We start from the raw sequence: 21,407 nt of genomic DNA, 5'->3' as shown, positions 1-21,407 counted from the left end.
TTTATATGTTGTTTTTTCTATTACATATTGCAAGATATCACAACCTGACCCTGGTTCAGAATCTACTTCTGGAAAGACGCTGCCTGATGTCGGTTCTACCAAAGCTAAGTGCATTTGTTGTAAACTTATGCCAACTGTTCCTCCGGCTGTAGTTTGTGTTAGTTGTCATGATAAACTATCAAACGCAGATAATATTTCCATTAGTAATAATCCATTACCTGTTGTTGCTCCGTCAACATCTAATGTTCAGGATGTTCCTGTTAATGTAAAAGAATTTGTTTCTAATTCTATTTGGAAGGCTCTGTCTGTTATACCTCCTTCTAGTAAACGTCAATGGTCTTTTAAAACTTTTCATAAATCAGATGAATTTTTAAATGACCGCCATCATTCTGACTTATCTATCTCTGATGAGGATCTTTCTGGATCAGAAGATTCTGCCTCAGATATTGACACTGATAAATCTTCATATTTGTTTAAGATGGAGTTTATTCGTTCTTTACTGAAAGAAGTGTTGATTGCATTAGATATGGAGGAGTCTAGTCCTCTTGATATTAAAACTAGTAAGCGTTTAAATTCGGTTTTTAAACCTCATGTAGTTATTCCAGAAGTTTTTCCAGTTCCTGATGCTATTTCAGATGTAATTTCTAGGGAATGGAATAGTCTGGGTACTTCATTTACTCCTTCTCCAAGGTTTAAGAAATTGTACCCTTTGCCGTATGATAGATTAGAGTTTTGGGAGAAAATCCCCAAAGTTGATGGGGCTGTTTCTACTCTTGCTAAACGTACTACTATTCCTACGGCAGATAGTACTTCTTTTAAGGATCCTTTAGATAGGAAGCTTGAATCATTTCTAAGGAAGGCTTATTTATGTTCAGGTAATCTTCTTAGGCCTGCTATTTCTTTGGCTGATGTTGCTGCAGCTTCCACTTTCTGGTTGGAGGCTTTAGCACAACAAGTGTCGGACCATGATGCTTATAGCATTGTTAAACTTCTTCAACATGCTAATAACTTTGTGATGCCATTTTTGATATCATTATGATTGATGTCAGGTATATGTCTTTAGCTATTTTAGCTAGAAGAGCTTTATGGCTTAAATCTTGGAATGCAGATATGACTTCTAAGTCAACGTTGCTTTCTCTTTCTTTCCAAGGTAATAAGTTATTTGGTTCTCAGTTGGATTCTATAATTTCAACTGTCACTGGGGGGAAAGGAAAAAATCTAAGGGTAAATATAGAGCTGCTAATCGTTTTCGTTCCTTTTCGTCAGAATAAGGAACAGAAGCCTGACCCTTCCCCTAAAGGAACGGTCTCCGTTTGGAAACCTTCTCCAGTCTGGAATAAATCCAAGCCTTTTAGGAAATCAAAACCAGCTCCCAAGTCTGCATGAAGGTGCGGCCCTCATTCCAGCACAGCTGGTAGGGGGCAGGTTACGATTTTTCAAAGATGTTTGGATCAGTTCGATTCAAAATCATTGGATTCAGAACATTGTTTCTCAAGGGTACAGAATAGGTTTCAAAATAAGACCGCCTGTGAAGATTCTTTCTCTCACGCATTCCAGTAAACCCAGTAAAGGCTCAGGCTTTTCTGAAATGTGTTTCAGACCTGGAGTCAGCTGGGGTAATTGTGCCAGTTCCAGATCTGGAACGGGGTCTGGGGTTTTATTCAAATCTGTTCATTGTACAGAAGAAAGAGAATTCTTTCAGACCAGTTCTGGATCTAAAAATATTGAATCGTTATATAAGGATACCAACATTCAAAATGGTGACTATAAGGACTATTCTGCCTTTTGTTCAGCAAGGGCATTATATGTCCACAATAGACTTACAGGATGCATATCTTCATATTCCTATTCATCCGGATCACTATCAGTTCCTGAGATTCTCTTTTCTAGACAAGCATTACCAATTTGTTGCTCATCAAGGTGGGACTCACAGTCCTCAGGCTATGAAAGAAGTATCTTGGATACTTGTATGGGCGGAATCCAGCTCCTGTCTAATCTCTGCGGTTCACATCCCAGGTTTAGACAATTGGGAAGCGGATTATCTCAGCCGCCAGACGTTACATCCGGGCGAATGGTCTCTTCATCCAGAGGTATTTCTTCAGATTGTTCAGATATGGGGACTTACAGAAATAGATCTGATGGCTTCTCGTCTAAACAAGAAACTTCCCAGGTATCTGTCCAGATCCAGGGATCCTCAGGCGGAAGCGGTGGATGCGTTGTCACTTCCTTGGAATTATCATCCGGCTTATATTTTTCCGCCTCTAGTTCTTCTTCCAAAAGTGATTTCCAAAATCATAATGGAACGTTCGTTTGTGCTGCTGGTGGCTCCAGCATGGCCACACAGGTTTTGGTATTCGGATCTTGTTCGGATGGCCAGTTGCCAACCTTGGACGCTTCCGTTAAGGCCAGACCTTCTATCTCAAGGCCCATTTTTCCATCAGGATCTCAAATCATTAAATTTGAAGGTATGGAAATTGAACGCTTGATTCTTAGTCATAGAGGTTTCTCTGACTCAGTAATTAATACTATGTTACAGGCTCGTAAATCTGTGTCTAGAAAGATTTATTACAGAGTTTGGAAGACTTCCATTTCTTGGTGTTCTTCTCATAAATTCTCTTGGCATTCTTTTAGAATTCCTAGAATTTTACAGTTTCTTCAGGATGGTTTGGATAAGGGGTTGTCTGCAAGTTCCTTGAAAGGACAAATCTCTGCTCTTTCTGTTCTGTTTCACAGAAAAATTGCTAATCTTCCTGATATTGATTGTTTTGTACAGGCTTTGGTTCGTATCAAGCCTGTCATTAAGTCAATCTCTCCTCCTTGGAGTCTTAATTTGGTTTTGAGGGCTTTACAGGCTCCTCCGTTTGAGGCTATGCATTCTCTAGACATTAAATTACTTTCTTGGAAAGTCTTGTTCCTTTTGGCCATCTCTCCTGCTAGAAGTGTTTCGGAGTTATCTGCTCTTTCTTGTGAGTCTCCTTTTCTGATTTTTCCTCAGGATAAGGCGGTTTTGCGGACTTCATTTAAATTTTTGCCTAAAGTTGTGAATTCTAACAACATTAGTAGAGAAATTGTTGTCCCTTCGTTGTGTCCTAATCCTAAGAATTCTCTGGAGAGATCTTTATATTCTTTGGATGTAGTAAGAGCTTTGAAATATTTTGTGGAAGCTACTAAAGATTTCATAAAGACCTCTAGTCTATTTATCTTTTCTGGTTCTAGGAAAGGTCAGAAGGCTTCTGCCATTTCTTTGGCGTCTTGGTTAAAGCTTTTGATTCATCATGCTTATGTGGAGTCGGGTAAATCCCCGCCTCAAAGGATTACGGCTCATTCTACTAGGTCAGTTTCTACTTCCTGGGCTTTTAAGAATGAAGCTTCTGTTGATCAGATTTGCAAAGCAGCAACTTGGTCTTCTTTGCATACTTTTACTAAATTCTACCATTTTGATGTTTTTTCCTCCTCAGAAGCAGTTTTTGGTAGAAAAGTACTTCAGGCAGCTGTTTCAGTTTGATTCTTCTGCTTATAATTTGTTTTTTTTCATTATAAAGATTAAAACTTTTTGATTGGGTTGTGGATTGTTTTTTCAGCGGAATTGGCTGTCTTTATTTTATCCCTCCCTCTTTAGTGACTCTTGCGTGGAAGTTCCACATCTTGGGTATCTGCTATCCCATACGTCACTAGCTCATGGACTCTTGCCAATTACATGAAAGAAAACATCCTTTATGTAAGAATTTACCTGATAAATTCATTTCTTTCATATAGGCAAGAGTCCATGAGGCCCACCCTTTTTTGTGGTGGTTATGATTTTTTTGTATAAAGCACAATTATTCCAATTCCTTGTTTGATGCTTTTGCTCCTTTCTCATCACCCCACTTCTTGGCTATTCGTTAAACTGAATTGTGGGTGTGGTGAGGGGTGTATTCATAGGCATTTTGAGGTTTGGGAAACTTTGCCCCTCCTGGTAGGAATGTATATCCCATACGTCACTAGCTCATGGACTCTTGCCAATATGAAAGAAATTAATTTATCAGGTAAGTTCTTACATAAATTATGTTTTATCACCAATTTTGCTTTGTTCTTTTGGTATTCTTAGTTGAAAGCTTAACCTAGGAGGTTCATATGCTAATTTCTTAGACCTTGAAGCCCAGATTGCATTTTAACAGTTTTTCACCACTAGAGGGTGTTAGTTCACGTATTTCATATAGATAACACTGTGCTTGTGCACGAGAAGTTATCTGGGAGCAGGCACTGATTGGCTAGACTGCAAGTCTGTCAAAAGAACTGAAAAAAGGGGCAGTTTGCCGAGGCTTAGATACAAGATAATCACAGAGGTTAAAAGTATATTATTATAAATGTGTTAGTTATGCAAAACTGGGAAATGGGTAATAAAGGGATTATCTATCTTTTAAAACAATAAAAATTCTGGTGTAGACTGTCCCTTTAAGCAAATTTCTAATTTACTCTTATCAAATTTTCTTCTCTTTGTATCTTTATTTGAATCTAAGCCTAGGAGCCGGCCCATTTTTGTTTGAGCACCTGGGTAGCAGTTACATTTAGACACCAATCAGAAAGTGCTACCCAGGTGCCAAACCAAAAATGGGCCTGCTCCTATGCTTACATTCTTGCTTTTTCAAATAAACATATCAAGAGAACAAAGCAAAATTGATAATAGGAGTACATTAGAAAGTTGATTAAAAATTGCCTGCTTTATCTGAATCATGAAAGTTTAATTTTGGCTAAACTATTCCTATAAGAATCTAAAGTTCTGAGAGGACCTAGAAGGAAACTATGTCATTCCTTTGCTGTAAATATTCCGGACTTTATTGAAGAGTGGAATGAAACTTTGTCAAAATGCTCCACTATTCTCTTGAACCAAATGGTTACACAAAAAGAAAGGAAATAGATAATAATATAGTTTTGGAAGTGGATACATTTTATATAATTTATTGAAGCCATTTGAAGATACTCAAAAATATAGGACTATCACAAACAATTAAAGGATACCATTAGCAAACTAGATAAGGATCTCTCTGAGAGAAACGTCCATAAATACAATAGGGGCACTAAGGATTACACATTAAATATAGTGTATACTTTGCAAAATTCTAAGAAACCAAATAAGATTGAGAAAAAAATCTCAAAATAAAAAGTTATCATTCGTAATTCCACAAATGTAATGTAAAGTATAGATTAGGACATTGACACTACTAAGGCCACCAGTAATGAGTCAGGGTCGAGTGAGAAGGACACTATTGAAGGTACTAGCAAATCTAGATGGAAAAATTTAGTGATTTAGTGAAATACTCTGACAGCCAGCACACCAAAAAAAGGGAGAAAGCACACAGATATCCAAGCATAATCAAGAGAGAGAATTAGGTTCTATTTATATTCTGTCCAGTTTTACAATTATACCTGCACAAATCACATTGCACCTTCTTTTGATTTTTTTGAAACTATGCTTGATGTTAGTACTTTTGTTAGAAAGCTAGTTTTGAAAAAGTTCTTTTTACAAATTTTACTCACTATTGGCAACCAAATTGTTTACACTGAACACTCGCATAAGGCTGAGAAGGTCCTGAATTTTAAGACCAAAAGTTACAGGGAAAACAAAGAAAATTTGATAGTTGAAGTATATTAGAAAGTTGTTAAAAATTACATGCTCTATCTGAAATATGTTGGGTCTTATGTCCCTTTAATTTAAGTAATATCCAATAGGGACCATATAGACGACTAAATAATGAAGTTCTCTATCATAAATTATCCTGTGACCCCACTAGTAGTTTAAAAAAAAAAAAAAAAAGTTAATTAACATTGATACAGCAGTGAAAAATGGATTTATGGCAACTGATTTGACCTCTCCTACCTGCTAGTAGAAATTCCAAGAGTAAAACTCAAGTCAATTCTCCTGGTTGGCCCATGGTGGCAGGAATAGACTCATTGTTTGAAATGCTAGGGGAATGACTAGATCACATTTTACTACCGGTGGTCACTGCCCTACCTGGCTGCTGGATAACAAAGCACTCTCTCTAATACAATCAGAGAACATAACATGGGCAAAGGAGCTCAACTGGATGACTATGCAGGAACCCTTTATGCTAGCATTCCTTTCAGAGAAAACCTTGCCCAAAATACCGGAGAATGTTTAGCATTTTTGCTATCACTCCTAGTTAAACAGAAATAGAGAAAATGTTTTTTTATTTACTTGTCAAAACTATATATATATTTTAAGTACACAACCCAAGGTATTGATCTAGGCCCATTTTGGTATATTTAATGCCACCATTTCACCGCCAAATGCAATCAAATAAAAAAATGATTTCACTTTTTTCACAAATGTTGGATTTCTCATTGAAATTATTTACATACTGCTTGTGCAATCATGGCCAAAATGGTTGTAAAGGATTCTCTGGGATCCCCTTTGTTCAGAAATAGTATTTTGTAATTGTATGTTGGTAATTAGAAGGCTGCTAATTGTGGCTGCGCACCACACGTCTATTATTCCTGGCAGTGAAGGGGTTAATTAGGTATCTTGTAAGGTTAATTTTAGCTTTAGTGTAGAGATTACCCTCCCACCTGACACATCTTTCATCTTCGTTACAACTGATGAATGAGATTCCATCTAAAATATCACTAACATTCCGGGTCTGATTTTAGAAAGGGGAGACTTTATTATTACTTTAAAGAAAAATCTGCACATTTTCTATATTCTGCATTTAGATCTTTCAGTTAAGGAACCATTGCTCTCCCTTTCATCAAAGAAGGTTATTTTACGAACTGATTTTCACAAGAATCGGGATATCATTTTACCAATTTTTTTCCCAGATAAACAGCTGTTGCAAAGGAAGCCGTTGTAAGGTTTGGATGTGGTACGCTGTCTGCATATTTATGGCAAAGAACACACTCCTTTTGCAAGACAGAAAGTTTTAGTTACTGCTAAAAAGACCTCGGTTGGGTCAATCAAGCTCCTACAAAATCTACTATACACAATTGGATTAAGCCATTTTAAGAGCGCATAAAAAGAAGGGTGAACAGATTCCAGAGGGACTTAGGCCCAAGGGCAGTTGCAACTTCCTGGGCTCTAGAGGCGGATGCTACACCTGAAGATATTTGTCAGGCTTGTCAGAAATCTCATCATACCTTTATAAATTGGATGTTGTTCAATTTGCTTCTGCTAAATTTGGATTTCGTTACTGCTTTTTGTTCTTTTTACTGGTAAGTGATACCAGGAAGGGCCAAGATAACTAGAAATTATCGCCAAAATATCATCAGCAATTTCTATATCTTGGCCCCTATCCCTGGTAATACTTACCAGTCTCCCTCCCTTTTACCTAGTTTATCTATTTGGCTGGACATCTCTAGGAGGAGGGGGAGGTGCTCTAGAGTTACCTATATACATGGGAGTGGGCAATTCTGAGGGGTACTCGCTGGTAAATATTACTTAGGGATATGGGCCATGACATAGATATTGCTCATATTTGCTCGTACTTTTTCTCCCTCACATTTATGGTGACAGCACACGAAATAGGAATGGCTTACTAGAAGCTCAGTTGTCTAGAATCATTTACTGGATGGGGCACTAAACTTTGTTCTTCTGTTGCATACTCATTTTATTGAAAACACACACTCCTTTTATACAGTCAGCTCTTCTTGATAAGACCCTGGACAATCCCACTATTTTCCCGCCATTCCCGCCCCTCTAGACAGCCTGGCACCTCCATAGGAGCCACAGTCTCACATAATCCCAATACATAGGGGTGGCGGTTTTGGGTGATCCCGGTGGAGCGGCGGCACTTCCTGGGTGTCATTTTAAAGCTCTCGGTCCCCAGATGCCACAGTCCAAAAATCAGGTTAGGGTGTCCAAAACCCCCAGTTCCAAAAGGAGCTCCCCTCCTGCAATTCCCCCACCCCTTGTACTCCCCAGGGGCTACTAATACCCAAAAGAGCAGAGCTCTGGGGCACATGGTTGCTGGAGCGACCTGGGTTAAATTTAGCGGGTGTTCTGCTGTCCTGTGGCCGACCGGGAGTTCCAGGAGCCTGGCTAGCCTGAGAGGGGTTAGGCGGGTGTCCGTTGTAAAGCAGCCGACCGGGAGTTCCAGGAGCCCGGCCAGCCTAGGAGGGTTTTCCTGGTCATACACCAACTTTTCTCTGAACACAAAAACAAGCCAACACAAAGCAAGCAAACAGCTTACGGAGATGGTGGTTGCTCTGAGGAGCCCAAAACCACTGAGAAACAACAGGGGTGAGGTTGTAGGGGGGTGGGGGGTAGCCTTAGCCGTCTGATATCCGTGACAGGCATTATATTGTGTGTTATTATTATTTTGATTACTTAAACCAGCAAAGTACAAACATTACAGTACAGAGAGTACCTAGGATATGAAACCCACCAAAATATGTAATAATTCATATAGAGCATGCAATTATAAACAACTTTCCAATTTACTTTTATTATCTATTTTAATTTGTTTTTTTGATATCCACTGTTGAAAAGTATAGCTAGGTAGGCTCAGGAGCAGCAATGGTTGGTGGATGCATGTATATGCCTCTATTATTGGCTCACATGATATATTCAGCTAGTTCCTAGTAGTGCATTATTTCTCCTTTAACTGGTACCAAGAGCATGGAGCAAATTTGATAACAGAAGTAAATTGGGAAGTTGTTAAAAAAATGTATGCTCTATCTATAGCAGCCAGGATTAGCCCCTCCTCTCGCTGTTGGTGCACACTGATCAGATGGGATTTGTCCCTGGCAGAGAAGCCAGGGGCAATACCATTAGAGCCCTGCAGTTAATTGAATATGCTAAGACACATGGAATAGATTCTATCTTGTGAATGTCCAACGCGGAAAAGGCGTTTGACTGCCTTAACTGGTCTTTTCTGTTTGCCACCCTGAAGAAATTCGGTTTTGGGGAACTAGCCATAAAGAGAATTCAATCACTGTAAGTTAGACCGACGGCAAAGATAAAGCTGAATGGCGTACTGTCAGACGCCTTCCAGATAGGAAATGGGACAAGACAGGGGGGGTGTCCCCTGTCCCTGCTGCTATTTGTACTGGGAATTGAGACGTTAGCCACGCGCATAAGACAGAATGAGCTAATAAGGGGAATACCTCTGGGGCACAATGAATACAAAGTCTCGTTGTATGCAGACGATGTGCTGCTGTCTCTTTCTTCCCTGTCCACATCTTTACCAGCTGTGACTGAGGAGTTCAGAGAGTTTGGTAGATTGTCATATTTTTCGATCAATCATCAAAAGTCTGAAATACTAAATGTAAGCCTGACAAAAGTTGAGTTAGAATCCTTAATGGAAAACTGCCCTTATCAACTCCAATCCAAAGTCATTAAATACCTAGGTATCAAACTAACACCCAAACATAAATTACTCTTTAACCTTAATTTCACGTCGCTATATAATACTACACAGGCTGATCTGAGGGTATGGGCTTTGAAGCCCTTTTGTTGGTGGGGCAGGATGCAAACTTTAAAAATGACAACTTTTCCTAGAATATTATATATTATGCAGGCACTCCCAATTCTACTCCCACCCAGTTTTATAAAAAATCTTCAGGTACTGTTAAATAAGTATGTGTGGGGTTTGGTAAAGCCTCGGGTTGATCGGAACACACTTTACAGAACTCTCGCTGGAGGTGGGGTTGGGCTTCCCTGTATAGAGGCGTACTATAGAGCCATCGGTGTTCAAAGAATACTAGACTGGCACAGGAATGCTCACATGAAAGCTTGGATAACGATTGACTCACACATATTGAAAACCCCACAAGTGGGAGCCTTATGCTGGATTCCAAAATCACATAGACCAGAAGCAGCTAGCTCTTTTAAAATCTATACTTCAGTGTTTACAATATGGGATGAGATTTTAAAGACACAACCTTATATCTACGTTGAGGTCACCACTAACTCCAGTGTCTATGAATGCAGAGTTTATGGAGTATGGACATGTAAACAGGATACCTGAAGAGATTGGTTATACTGTGCCCATTCACTCTATCTTAAACGGACAGAGGGTGAAAGGAAGGCATGAGTTAGGGGATATAATAAATGGGGTTTTCACAAATTGGTTAAAGTACAAACAGCTACAACACTTAGTAGATACATCTAAATATAAATCTGACTGGACGAGACCCCTGACTCGTTTTGAGAACGTTTGTAGCTCCCAGGGCCCTCTTAGACATACATTATCATTGGCAAAATCTATATTGATGGCAGATGGTAGGACAACACGACCGACATACACATACAAATGGCAGCAAGACCTAAACATTGAACTGAGTGACAAGGAGTGGAATATAGTTTACTCCCTAGTTAAGAAGTCTTCATCATCTACAAAGATACTAGAGCTTAATTACAAGATATTATCTAGGTGGTATCTGACCCCATCACGCCTAAAAAGTATATATCCGCTTTCGTCTGACATGTGCTGGAGAGGGTGTAAGCAGAAAGGCTCAATGTCCCATATGTGGTGGAACTGCCCCATAATTAAACCCCTATGGCAGGAAATAGAATTCTTTCTACAACACCTAGTGGGAGATGCATTTGGGCTAACCCCTGAGATAGCCTTATTAAATGCTCTTCCCAAAAATATGTCAACTCAGACAAAGGGTGCTAAAGTTCTCCTTAAATTCAGCTAGGTCCTTAATAGCCAGCAGATGGAAAAACCCAGTACCGCCTATGGTGGAGGAGTGGCTGAAACATGTAGAGGACACTCTACAATTGGAGGAGTATGGTTATTTTAAAGTCCAATGAAAAGAGGTATTCTTAGACATCAAACTATATTGGGACTTAACAAAAACATGGTTTACACGAACACGGCTAGCTCGGCCCTTTCCGCCTCTGGAATGAGACACTAGGCCTAAAGGACACTATGTATGTATGTATGTATGTATGCATAGATATATGTATAGGTGATGGGAAACGCAGCGCTGACCTGCAATACTGGGTGTTTATTGATGACTAATTTGAGTAATGTGATGAATTTCTGGAAATCCACTTTAACACGCAAAGCTGACTCTTGTTAAGTTGTAGAGTTGTAAATTAATATGTATTTTAAGTTTACAATGTAACTTCACTGTATGTATACGGATAAAACTTAATAAAACTTTTTTGGGAAAAAAAAAAAAGTGTACTCTATCTGAATCATGAAAAAATAAATAAATCTGGGTTTCATGTCCTTTTTAAGCACAATGATTTTAAAGTGACTTATCTGACCTACTTTAGAAACAGCTTAAACTATGTGGAAAATGCATTTTCAGTTTATTAAAATATTTGTCATTCTAGAGCTATATCAAAAAAAAAATGAAGAAAAAAAAGCTTGGACAGCAAAAATATTCAGAATTTTTTTAAAATTTATTTTTTTAAAATTTTAAAGTTTTTAAAGCTGGTAACTGTAATCACTTTGATTTCTTCTCATCTTTTAATTATTTTAGCCTCTGAAATACCTCTCCAGAGAACGACCACTGCCCAATATCTTCAACTTGTACACAATCCTGACTGTACTCTTACAGTTCTTTGTCCATTTCTGCAGTCTCATATATTTGTACCGAGGGGCATTGGCAAGAACTGAGTCCAGGTGAGAAACAACATAGGGATTCTTTTACCTACCTACCTCCTCCCACAGACCCCCTTCCTCAGTGACAGTCCTAAAACCCACCAGATTTCCCTTAAAGGGACAGTAAACCTCTTACATTACATTAATGTTGTGTTTCTAAAGCACATCAGCCATGTTATTTCCTAAACACATTTTCATCCTGCAACTATTTTTCAATAGCCACTTTTTGCCTTATTTGGAGGAGCCAATCTGGGCTTTAAAGGACCAGTAAATACAGTAGATTTCCATTAACACCAAATGCACCATAAGACAATATAATAGCACTTTGTCTGAATTTCAAATGAGTTGTAGATATTTTTTTTTCTGACAAATTTCAGTTGTCTATTACCACTCCTCCTGTATCATGTTACAGCCATCATCCAATCACAAAATACATATACGCATATTCTGTGAATTCTTGCACATGCTCAGTAGGAGCTAGTGACTCAAACTATAAATATAGAAATACTGTGTTTATTTAGTTAATAGAAGTAAATTGGAAAGTTGTTTAAAGTTGCCAACTTATCTGAATCATGAAAGTTTTGTTTTGAGTTGAGTGTCCCTTTAATCTGCTAACTACAAGACCAGCCACTGCTAAATTTTCAGAGCTAAATCACACGAAAAGGGGGCAGAATAAATGTTTCATTATGTAGAACTATACATTTTATATAAAAAAAAAAATTCAAGCTGTTTGCTGTCCCTTTTAAGTAAGGCTATTGGATAGAGAGAGGAAAAAAAGTTTGTTATATGGTGATACATTGACATGCTTGAGGAAACGGGGCTTCTGGGCCAAAAAACATTCCAAAAGATTTTTAATTTATGGTCTTCTATTTAAAAAGGCCACACAGCAGTGAATACAGGTGGCCTTGTTTTACAACGGTTCCATTTACACCGTTTGAGAATAACAACCTTTTTTTCCAGTCATGTGACTGCTATTAAAAAGCATTGAGAAGCAGTGCATTTATTAAAATAGCCAGTAGGTGGAGCTGTCCGCTTGTGTTGCAGCAAAGCCAAGCAAGCTGAAATTAATAAGTTTAACCAGACCTGAGCTATCGAGCAGCTTGCAAAGGAACAAGATCTTCCTGTCTATAAATCAGTCCAGATTGGAATGCATAGAAAGAACTGTTTGCAGAAAAATGCAAGTGAAGTCTGTGTTGTGTGATTTTATTAGGTTTATAATGCTGTTTTGCAAATGTTTTTGTTCATTTAACTTAGTTTAATTATATATTCTGTGTTGTGTGATTATTTTATTAGGTTTATAATGCTGTTTAGCATTTAAAGTCTTCATTTCAAAGCTTTAAAAATAATGTATTGGGTGTTACTTATGACAATTTTGAGAGGGGCCTGGAACCTAACTCCCTCACTTCCCATTGACTTACATTATAAACTGGGTTTCAATTTACAACGGTTTCGATTTTCAACCATTCCTTCTGGAACCTAACCCCGACGTAAACTGAGGGCTACCTGTATTTTGTATGTTTAATTACTCTCTCATTTAATGAACTAAACCCTTGACCATATCAACATATCTGTTGACTCTACTCTCTAAATATTTATTAAGATGCATATGCAGCTTTTGAGGCTTTGTGATGCCTTAAGCCTGCAACCACAAATTTAAAGGGACATGAAACCCAATTATTTGCTTTCAGGATTTAGAAATGCAATTTTAAACAATTTTCCAATTTTACTTTCTAATTTGCTTTATTCTCTTGATATCCTTTGTTGAAAAGCATATCTAAATAGGCTCAGTAGCTGCTGATTGGTGGTTGCACATAGATACCTCGTGATTCGCTCACCCATGTGCATTTCTATTTCTTCAACAAAGGATACCTAAATAATGAAACAGATACTAGAAGTAAATTGGAATGTTTAAAATTGCATTCTCTGAGTCATGAAACTAAAATTTGGAGTTCCATGTCCCTTTAAGAAGCTGCAACTGCTTCTGCTCAGAGGTGGCGAGATAAATCAACTCAACACTCACTTGTTGGGGGAGATTGTCATGCAATTAGTTGCGCAAGAGCAGGGAAGGCATTGTGCAAGAGAGCTCTTGTGCAATTCTGCATCACAAGTGGCAATTGCAGACAGACAGGTTCTCTACTTGAGAACTTGTTTACTGGCAGAGTGTTTCCACAAAGCATGGTTATAGGAAGGTTTAAAAATGTTTATGCTGCATCACATTACAGTAAACTCTGTGAGAAAGCTGTTATGTTTTTAGTCTGTTCCTCTTGATCTAGTTACTAATTTTCCTGGTTTGTTCTTGCACAAATTATTGATAACTGAAGTGAAACGTGGGATTATATTTTTATAAGTATAGGCGTTGGATTATCCAAATAGCAAAATTAAAGGCCAGTAAGAGTGGTTATAAATGTGAAATAATTACAAGTTCAAGAAATGGCAATAAAAAAAAAACGTAGCTAAAACTTAAATTCACAAATTATGTAGCTCAAAATAAGTCCTAAATATCGACTGATAATTTGATTACATTTATATTTAAAAATACCACTTTAAGGAAACGTAAGGGTGTGTTTTGTGTAGCTTAAATACCTAAACCATAAATGACTATACTTCAATTATGTTTGTTAAATAAATAAATCCAGAGAGATGTGACAACTCTCATATCACAAAAATTCAGAACTATTTTGTGAAACTTAAAGGGACATAAAACCCAAATTTTTTCTTTGTTATGATTGAGATGAAAATACAATTTTCTTCTTAAACGGAGAGTCTACAGTTGCATTCATTACTTTTGGTAATTCAGAACCTGGCCACCAGGAGGAGGCAAAGACACCCCAGCCAAAGGCTTAAATACCTCCCCCACTTCCCTCATCCCCCAGTCATTCTTTCCCTTTCGTCACAGGAGGTTGGCAGAGAAGTGTCGGAAGATTAAATATAGTCTCTTATGGGGGGTAGTACTCTTCGGAATGGGACTGGATGGACGAAAGTTAGAGTCCGGAGATGCAGGGAGAGTTTTTCTGGGAAACTATCCCGACTCATATTAACAGCTCCTTAGCAATCAGCGTTGATGAGTTTCGCTGCCTGCTTTATTCACTCAAGTCTGTCAGAAGCGAGGCTTCTATCTGCCACACTTGAAGGGCCGTGTTCCTGTTCCACGACGTAGATTCCGGAAAGATTGTTTCATTTTACTTAAATATGTGAAATGTAATGTAAACTAAGAAGTCAGGGTCTTATTGGGACTCCTTTATCTTATGGAATCGAGGGTTAATATCTCCTGAGGGGGTGTTATTGAACAGGGGGAACTTTAATCATGTTTTTTATGTTATTCTATCTGCTAATGTGTAGTGATATTTGGGCTTGTGGCTGTATCGGAACATAACGGCCTGTTTTGTCAGGCTGCGCGTCCCTTGTGACTTTGGCGCATTTTTCTTTGGCCTGCACGGTGTACCTTGTGACCAGGCGTGGTCACGTTTCTAGTCACCATTTCCGTATTCCTGACCTCGTGGCAACGGAGAGAGTCTGTTTCGCTACTTGTCTGGGTCATAGGAGGTGGTGAGTGCCCCAGCCATTGGAGGTGTAAGGTGCCGTTTTAATGTTTTTCCCTATCCATAATTTCTATCCTAGTTATGGAGGATTCTGATTTTTTTGGAGATGGATGTCTCTGATTCAGATTCTACTTCTTCCAAAGAGTATGAAATGGCCCGGGCAATCCATGCCCATCAGTTATGTTCTGCATGCTGCTTTAGATTGCTCTTTTCTCCCAAAACAGGGAACTTAGAGTCCGCCGAGCCTTCTGCCCCTGGGGACCCCATATCCCGTGTGGTGAGTGCCCTAGAATCTTCATTGGCTATGCAAGCAGGTGTCCCTAATTCTGTTACCCCTTCTCCGGAAGGCGGCTTGTTTTCTTCAGAGGTTACTGCACAGTTCTGCGTGGCCATTTCTTTGGCATTGACGCATTTACATCTTTCAGGGAGGGAAACGTTAGTGAGATACTCTCCGTGTTCGGTTAACCAGGGATCGTCTAGGTCAGATCAGCCCTCTGGGGAAGCGGTTGCCTCTGAGGCTTCAGGGGCCCAATCCTCTGGGTGGAGGTAAGTTTTGCCTTTCGTTATAGATAGATCTTCCTGCGCTAAAGGCCAAAAAAACTGACACTAAAGCTAAATCAATAGGGCGATTCTAATTAATAAAATAAATTTAATTATATGGAATTATATTAAAAGATGAATAGAGTCAATATAGTAACATATAACAGATTAAAAAGGCTCTTTAAAAATACAATACATTCAATTTAAAATAAAAATTGATTAGTATACACAATGAGTTAGTGTATGGTGAATTAGTATATATAAAAAGTATGGTTGTGGTGATACAAACAAAATAATAAAAACAATAAAATAACAGTTGATTATATTCTGGTGTGTGGACAAACGGTTAAATAAAGGCAGACACAATTACAAAATCCAAATGTAAGTTAATATACACAATTAGTGCAGACAAAGTTGTGCTATGATGAAAATTATGCAGTCAGGGTTATATTTTGTTGTATATATTGCTTTGCATAAGTAGACAGTGTTATTATGCAAAGAGCTGACAATGTTATTGTGCAAGAAAGCAGAAATGCTAAGACAATAGTCTCTTAGAGAGATTCCTTATCTCATATAGATTCCATTAAAAGGATTTCCAACACTGTGTTATCACATCAATGTCGATAATGCAGTCAAGAATTAGTTTAAGATATCTGTAAACCGCTGTGTCCGCGTCTAGATTGCTCGTCGGATCTGACGCTGCAGACTACGGTGGCCTAACTAGGCCAAAACAAGAAGCAACCCATTTCGGATAAGTCCTTTCTCAAGCTTCTGATGAAATAGCAGCAAAAAGGCTCCTTTTATAGCGGAGCAGTGAATTATTTAAAGAGTTATCTCACATGCAATTCAAAAGGTTCACAGCTGCTGACAATGTAGCAAGCTCAAAGTCAAAGTTTTTTTGCAACCCTGGTGATCCCTCCCTAAACCCCTTTTCCTCCCTCCAGACCCGGACCTATTTTCTTCTGCCCCCTCTTACTTGGCATGCTGATGGCAACGTCAGCAGTATCTCTTCCAAGGCTGCACATTCTACACAGCAAGGCCGCCCCAAAGCTAGTCTGAAGGTTCAGCACAGCAGATTCCATATCCTGCCTGGGAAATTGCATGACTTTGAGCTTGCTATATTGTCAGCAGCTGTGAACCTTTTGAATTGCATGTGAGATACCGCTTTAAATAATTCACTGCTCTGTTATAAAAGGAGCCTTTTTGCTGCTATTTCATCAGAAACTTGAGAAAGGACTTATCCGAAACGTGTTGCTTCTTGTTTTGGCCTAACTAGGCCACCGTAGTCTGCAGCGTCAGACCATTTCCACTTACCCGGCTTTTTGAAAAAAGATCAGACGAGCAATCTAGGTGCGGACACAGCGACCCCCTGGAACGGAGCGGTTTATAGATATCTTAAACTAATTCTCAACTGCATTATCGAAATTGATGTGATATCCAACAAATTTCTTCCAACACTGTGTTATCCTTTTAATGGAATCTATACAAGATAAGTAATCTCTCTAAGAGACTATTGTCTTAGCATTTCTGCTTTCTTGCACAATAACATTGTCAACTCTTTGCATAATAACACTGTCTACTTATGCAAAGCAATATATGCAACAAAATATAACCCTGACTGCATCATTTTCATCATAGCACAACCTTGTCTGCACCAGTGACGTGCACTCATTGGAGGCAGGTGAGGCAGTGCCTCCCCTGGCCAATCTAGGTATTACAGCCTTTTTTTTATATAAAAATAAAAATAATAAAATCTTTTTTTTTTTTTAATAAAAAGGTGACCCCCCCACCCCTCCACCAAAATCAGTACTTTATTATTTTGATGTGTTACTATAAAAAAAAAACGTAACAGAAATACATTGACATTCATATTGCGCAACTAGAGTCCTGCCAGCTATCCTTCTATTGCGCAATATGAATGCAAGCTATTATTGAAGTCTATGGGCCGCTGAGACACTGCCACCAGGAGGAGAATAGGTGCCATTGCAGTGCTCTCTTGCGGCCCATACTGCTCCCACCGGAGGCTTGACTCTGAAAGCCTCGGGAGCCGTTGCCGCCTCTCAGCCAATCAGACGACAGCAAGTCTGAGTCTGTTGTGATGAGTGCCGGGCGCATGGGCATATTATGGCCTAGGTTGGCAGATTTGAGGGGGCGGCACTTTTTGGGGCCGGGGCACTCAAGAATTGGCCCTTTATTATTGGTGTCTGAGTCCAGACAGGGGCAACACATCCACATCATAGCCGCAGGCGCAGACACACAACAAGCAGCGGCTGCTATGGATGGTGGGAATGGAACCTCACACTGACTGTGTTGAAATCAGGGCCTCATAGTGGCGGGCAAACCGGCAGTAGCCACTAGCCTGGGGAGAAACGGGTACACGGGGCGCAACCTGCAGAGAAACATAAGGTAACACATCCTGGCTGGCTCTATAATAAAAAATACAGCCTTTTTAATGTGTTCAGTTTGCGTGGCTTATGGCTCTATAATAAAAAATACAGCCTTTTTAATGTGTTCAGTTTGCGTGGCTTATGGCTCTATAATAAAAAATACAGCCTTTTTAATGTGTTCAGTTTGCGTGGCTTATATACTGCAGGCTGCAGCAGTATATTAGCCACACAAACTGAGCACATTAAAAAGGCTGTATTTTTTATTATAGAGCCATAAGCCACGCAAACTGAACACATTAAAAAGGCTGTATTTTTTATTATAGAGCCATAAGCCACGCAAACTGAGCACATTAAAAGGGCTGTATTTTTTATTCTGCCCCATGTGCCATGACTCAGCTATGATTAAACTTTAGGCACTAAGTGCACTGTGCAGGGATCAGAGTGATACTTCTGCCGGTGCCGTGGGACCTTTGACAGCTGGGCTTGTTTATGACATGCTGTCTAACTTCCCTAACTGCTGGAATGTAGCAGTGAAGAGACAACGGGGGTTGGGGCTTTCAGGACGGAGAAGACCAGACCGTCAGGCAAGGTAAGTTTATGACTTTAAAAATTATCTTTTTTTTTTTCCCCTGCCGTTTTTTATGGCCTTTCTCCTCTGCAGACAACTGATACTGTGAGCATAAGGGACTTATAAGTGTGCACTGTTTCTTATAGTATAGCACTATTTTCTGTTACACAAGTTAAACTGTGATGGTGCCAAATTGATAATGCCCAGTGTGTGTTTGTGAGAGAGTTTGTGTCTTTGTGTGTGTGTGTGTGTCTTTATGTCTGTGTAACTTTGAATGTAAGTGTCTTTATGTCTGTGTAACTGTGTGTGAATGTAAGTGTCTTTATGTCTGTGTAACTGTGTGTGTGAATGTAAGTGTCTTTGTCTGTGTAACTGTGTGTGTGAATGTAAGTGTCTTTGTCTGTGTAACTGTGTGTGTGAATGTAAGTGTCTTTATGTCTGTGTAACTGTGTGTGTGAATGTAAGTGTCTTTATGTCTGTGTAACTGTGTGTGTGAATGTAAGTGTCTTTATGTCTGTGTCTGTGTGTTAGTGTTTTTATGTCTGTGGGTGTGTAACTTTGTGTGTGAATGTGTCTTTATGTCTGTGGGTGTGTAACTTTGTGTGTGAATGTGTCTTTATGTCTGTGTGTCTTAGTGTGTGTGAGTGTAAAAGTGTATTTTACTGGGAACAACAGTTAATAAAGCTGCTGATTAAATCCACCAATGGAAATCAGTGTTATCTCCTCTCCCTGCTCTCCCTCATCTGTCTACCCTCCCAGCTCCTTCATTCTCTTCCTTGCTCTCCCTCTTCTATTCTGATTTAGTTTAAAAATAGCATGAAAAATAAAAAAGGCATGTTGCACCCTGACCAAAAAGTATTATGGCTAAAAAAAGCCTAAAACCTGTGGGGGTGGGGTGGGGTGGGGGGGCAGCAGAATTTTTAGTGCCTAGAAAAACCTAAATACGCCACTGTATTATATCTGATATATACTGTGTAGGCTTTTCTCTCACTACTTACTCACCATAAGCTATTTGGATGCCTCTCTTTTCCAGACATTTTGTAGAACTTCATGCCTCAAAACCATAAATATAAAGCCTGCCTAACCCACCTACTCACTGTCTGACCAGATACAAATCTGACATCTGCTTCATCCCCTCTCATGCTATTTTCTAAACCATAACACAGTAGGACCCTGCACACCTTGAGTCACTGTCCTCTTACATTGTTGGTTTTCTTCATTCTTTTGATATCCTTTGTTGAAAATCATATCTAAATATGCTTAGTAGCTACTGAGCATATTTAGATATGATTTTCAACAAAGGATATCAAAAGAATGAAGAAAATCAGATATCCTTTGTTGAAAATCATATCTAAATATTCTCAGTAGCATCTGAGCATATTTAGATATGATTTTCAACAAAGGATATCAAAAGAATGAAGAAAATCAGATCTAGATATGCTCAATAGATACTGATTGGTCGCTGCATATAGATACCTCATGCGATTGGCTCGCCCATGTACATTGCTATTTCTTCAACAAAGGATATCTAAAGAATGAAGGCGTATCCGATTCCTAGCCACTGCCTCACCAGCCTCTGAAGTCACCGCACATCACTGGTCTGCACTAATTGTGTATACTAACTTACATTTGGCTTTTGTAATCGTCTGCCTTTATTTAACCGTTTGTCCACACACGAGAATATAATCAACTTTTATCCAACTGTTGTTTTATTGTTTTTTATATTTTGTTTGTATCATCACAATCGTACTTTTTATATATACTAATTCACCATACACTAACTGTGTATACTAATCAATTTTTATTTTAAATTGAATGTATTGTATTTTTAAAGAGCCTTTTTAATCTGTCATATTTTACTGTATTGACTCTATTCATCTTTTAATATAATTCCATATAATTAAATTTATTTTATTAATTAGAATCGCCCTATTGATTTAGCTTTAGTGTCAGTTTTTTTGGCCTTTAGCGCAGGAAGATCTATATATCTATTAACTTGTTAATATTTCCTTGGGGATTATATTAATCATCCTGTTTTCCTTGTGTTGGCGTAGTTCCTTCCCCTCTATTTTCAGAGCTTTCTCTCTTTCTTCTTTTTGTTGCCTTTAGTTTTAGACTGGCGCGCCTTCGTGTCTTGCTACGTTATGTTTTGGCAGTGCTGGAGGACCCCAGTCCTGATGGGTTGAGGGGTCCTCGATTTTCTGTCCCGGACGGCAAGCTGGGTTAGACGTGGGGGGATGAAGTTAATCTCCTTGTCGTCCTCAATTTTCCTTTCTTTCATGTAATTAGCAAGAGTCCATGAGCTAGTGACATATGGGATATACATTCCTACCAGGAGGGGCAAAGTTTCCCAAACCTCAAAATGCCTATAAATACACCCCTCACCACACCCACAATTCAGTTTTACAAACTTTGCCTCCTATGGAGGTGGTGAAGTAAGTTTGTGCTAGATTCTACGTTGATATGCGCTCCGCAGCAAGTTGGAGCCCGGTTTTCCTCTCAGCGTGCAGTGAATGTCAGAGGGATGTGAGGAGAGTATTGCCTATTTGAATGCAGTGATATCCTTCTACGGGGTCTATTTCATAGGTTCTCTGTTATCGGTCGTAGAGATTCATCTCTTACCTCCCTTTTCAGATCGACGATATACTCTTATTTATATACCATTACCTCTGCTGATTCTCGTTTCAGTACTGGTTTGGCTTTCTACAAACATGTAGATGAGTGTCCTGGGGTAAGTAAATCTTATTTTCTGTGACACTCTAAGCTATGGTTGGGCACTTTGTTTATAAAGTTCTAAATATATGTATTCAAACATTTATTT

General features: G+C 38.9%; 1 protein-coding gene across 1 annotated transcript in view; it reads left to right on the top strand.

Annotated features, from left to right (window-relative positions):
* ATP13A1 (ATPase 13A1) overlaps positions 1-21,407 on the top strand; it is a gene marked incomplete in the record, with an annotated part of 348,893 nt that overhangs the window by 260,133 nt on the left and 67,353 nt on the right. The window contains 1 exon segment of the mRNA XM_053717905.1: positions 11,431-11,573. Coding sequence (XP_053573880.1) covers positions 11,431-11,573 — 143 coding nt within the window.

The sequence above is a fragment of the Bombina bombina genome, chromosome 6 (genome assembly GCF_027579735.1).
Source record: "Bombina bombina isolate aBomBom1 chromosome 6, aBomBom1.pri, whole genome shotgun sequence".
NCBI classification, from domain to species: domain Eukaryota; kingdom Metazoa; phylum Chordata; class Amphibia; order Anura; family Bombinatoridae; genus Bombina; species Bombina bombina.
This window is presented reverse-complemented; position numbering and strand designations above follow the sequence as displayed.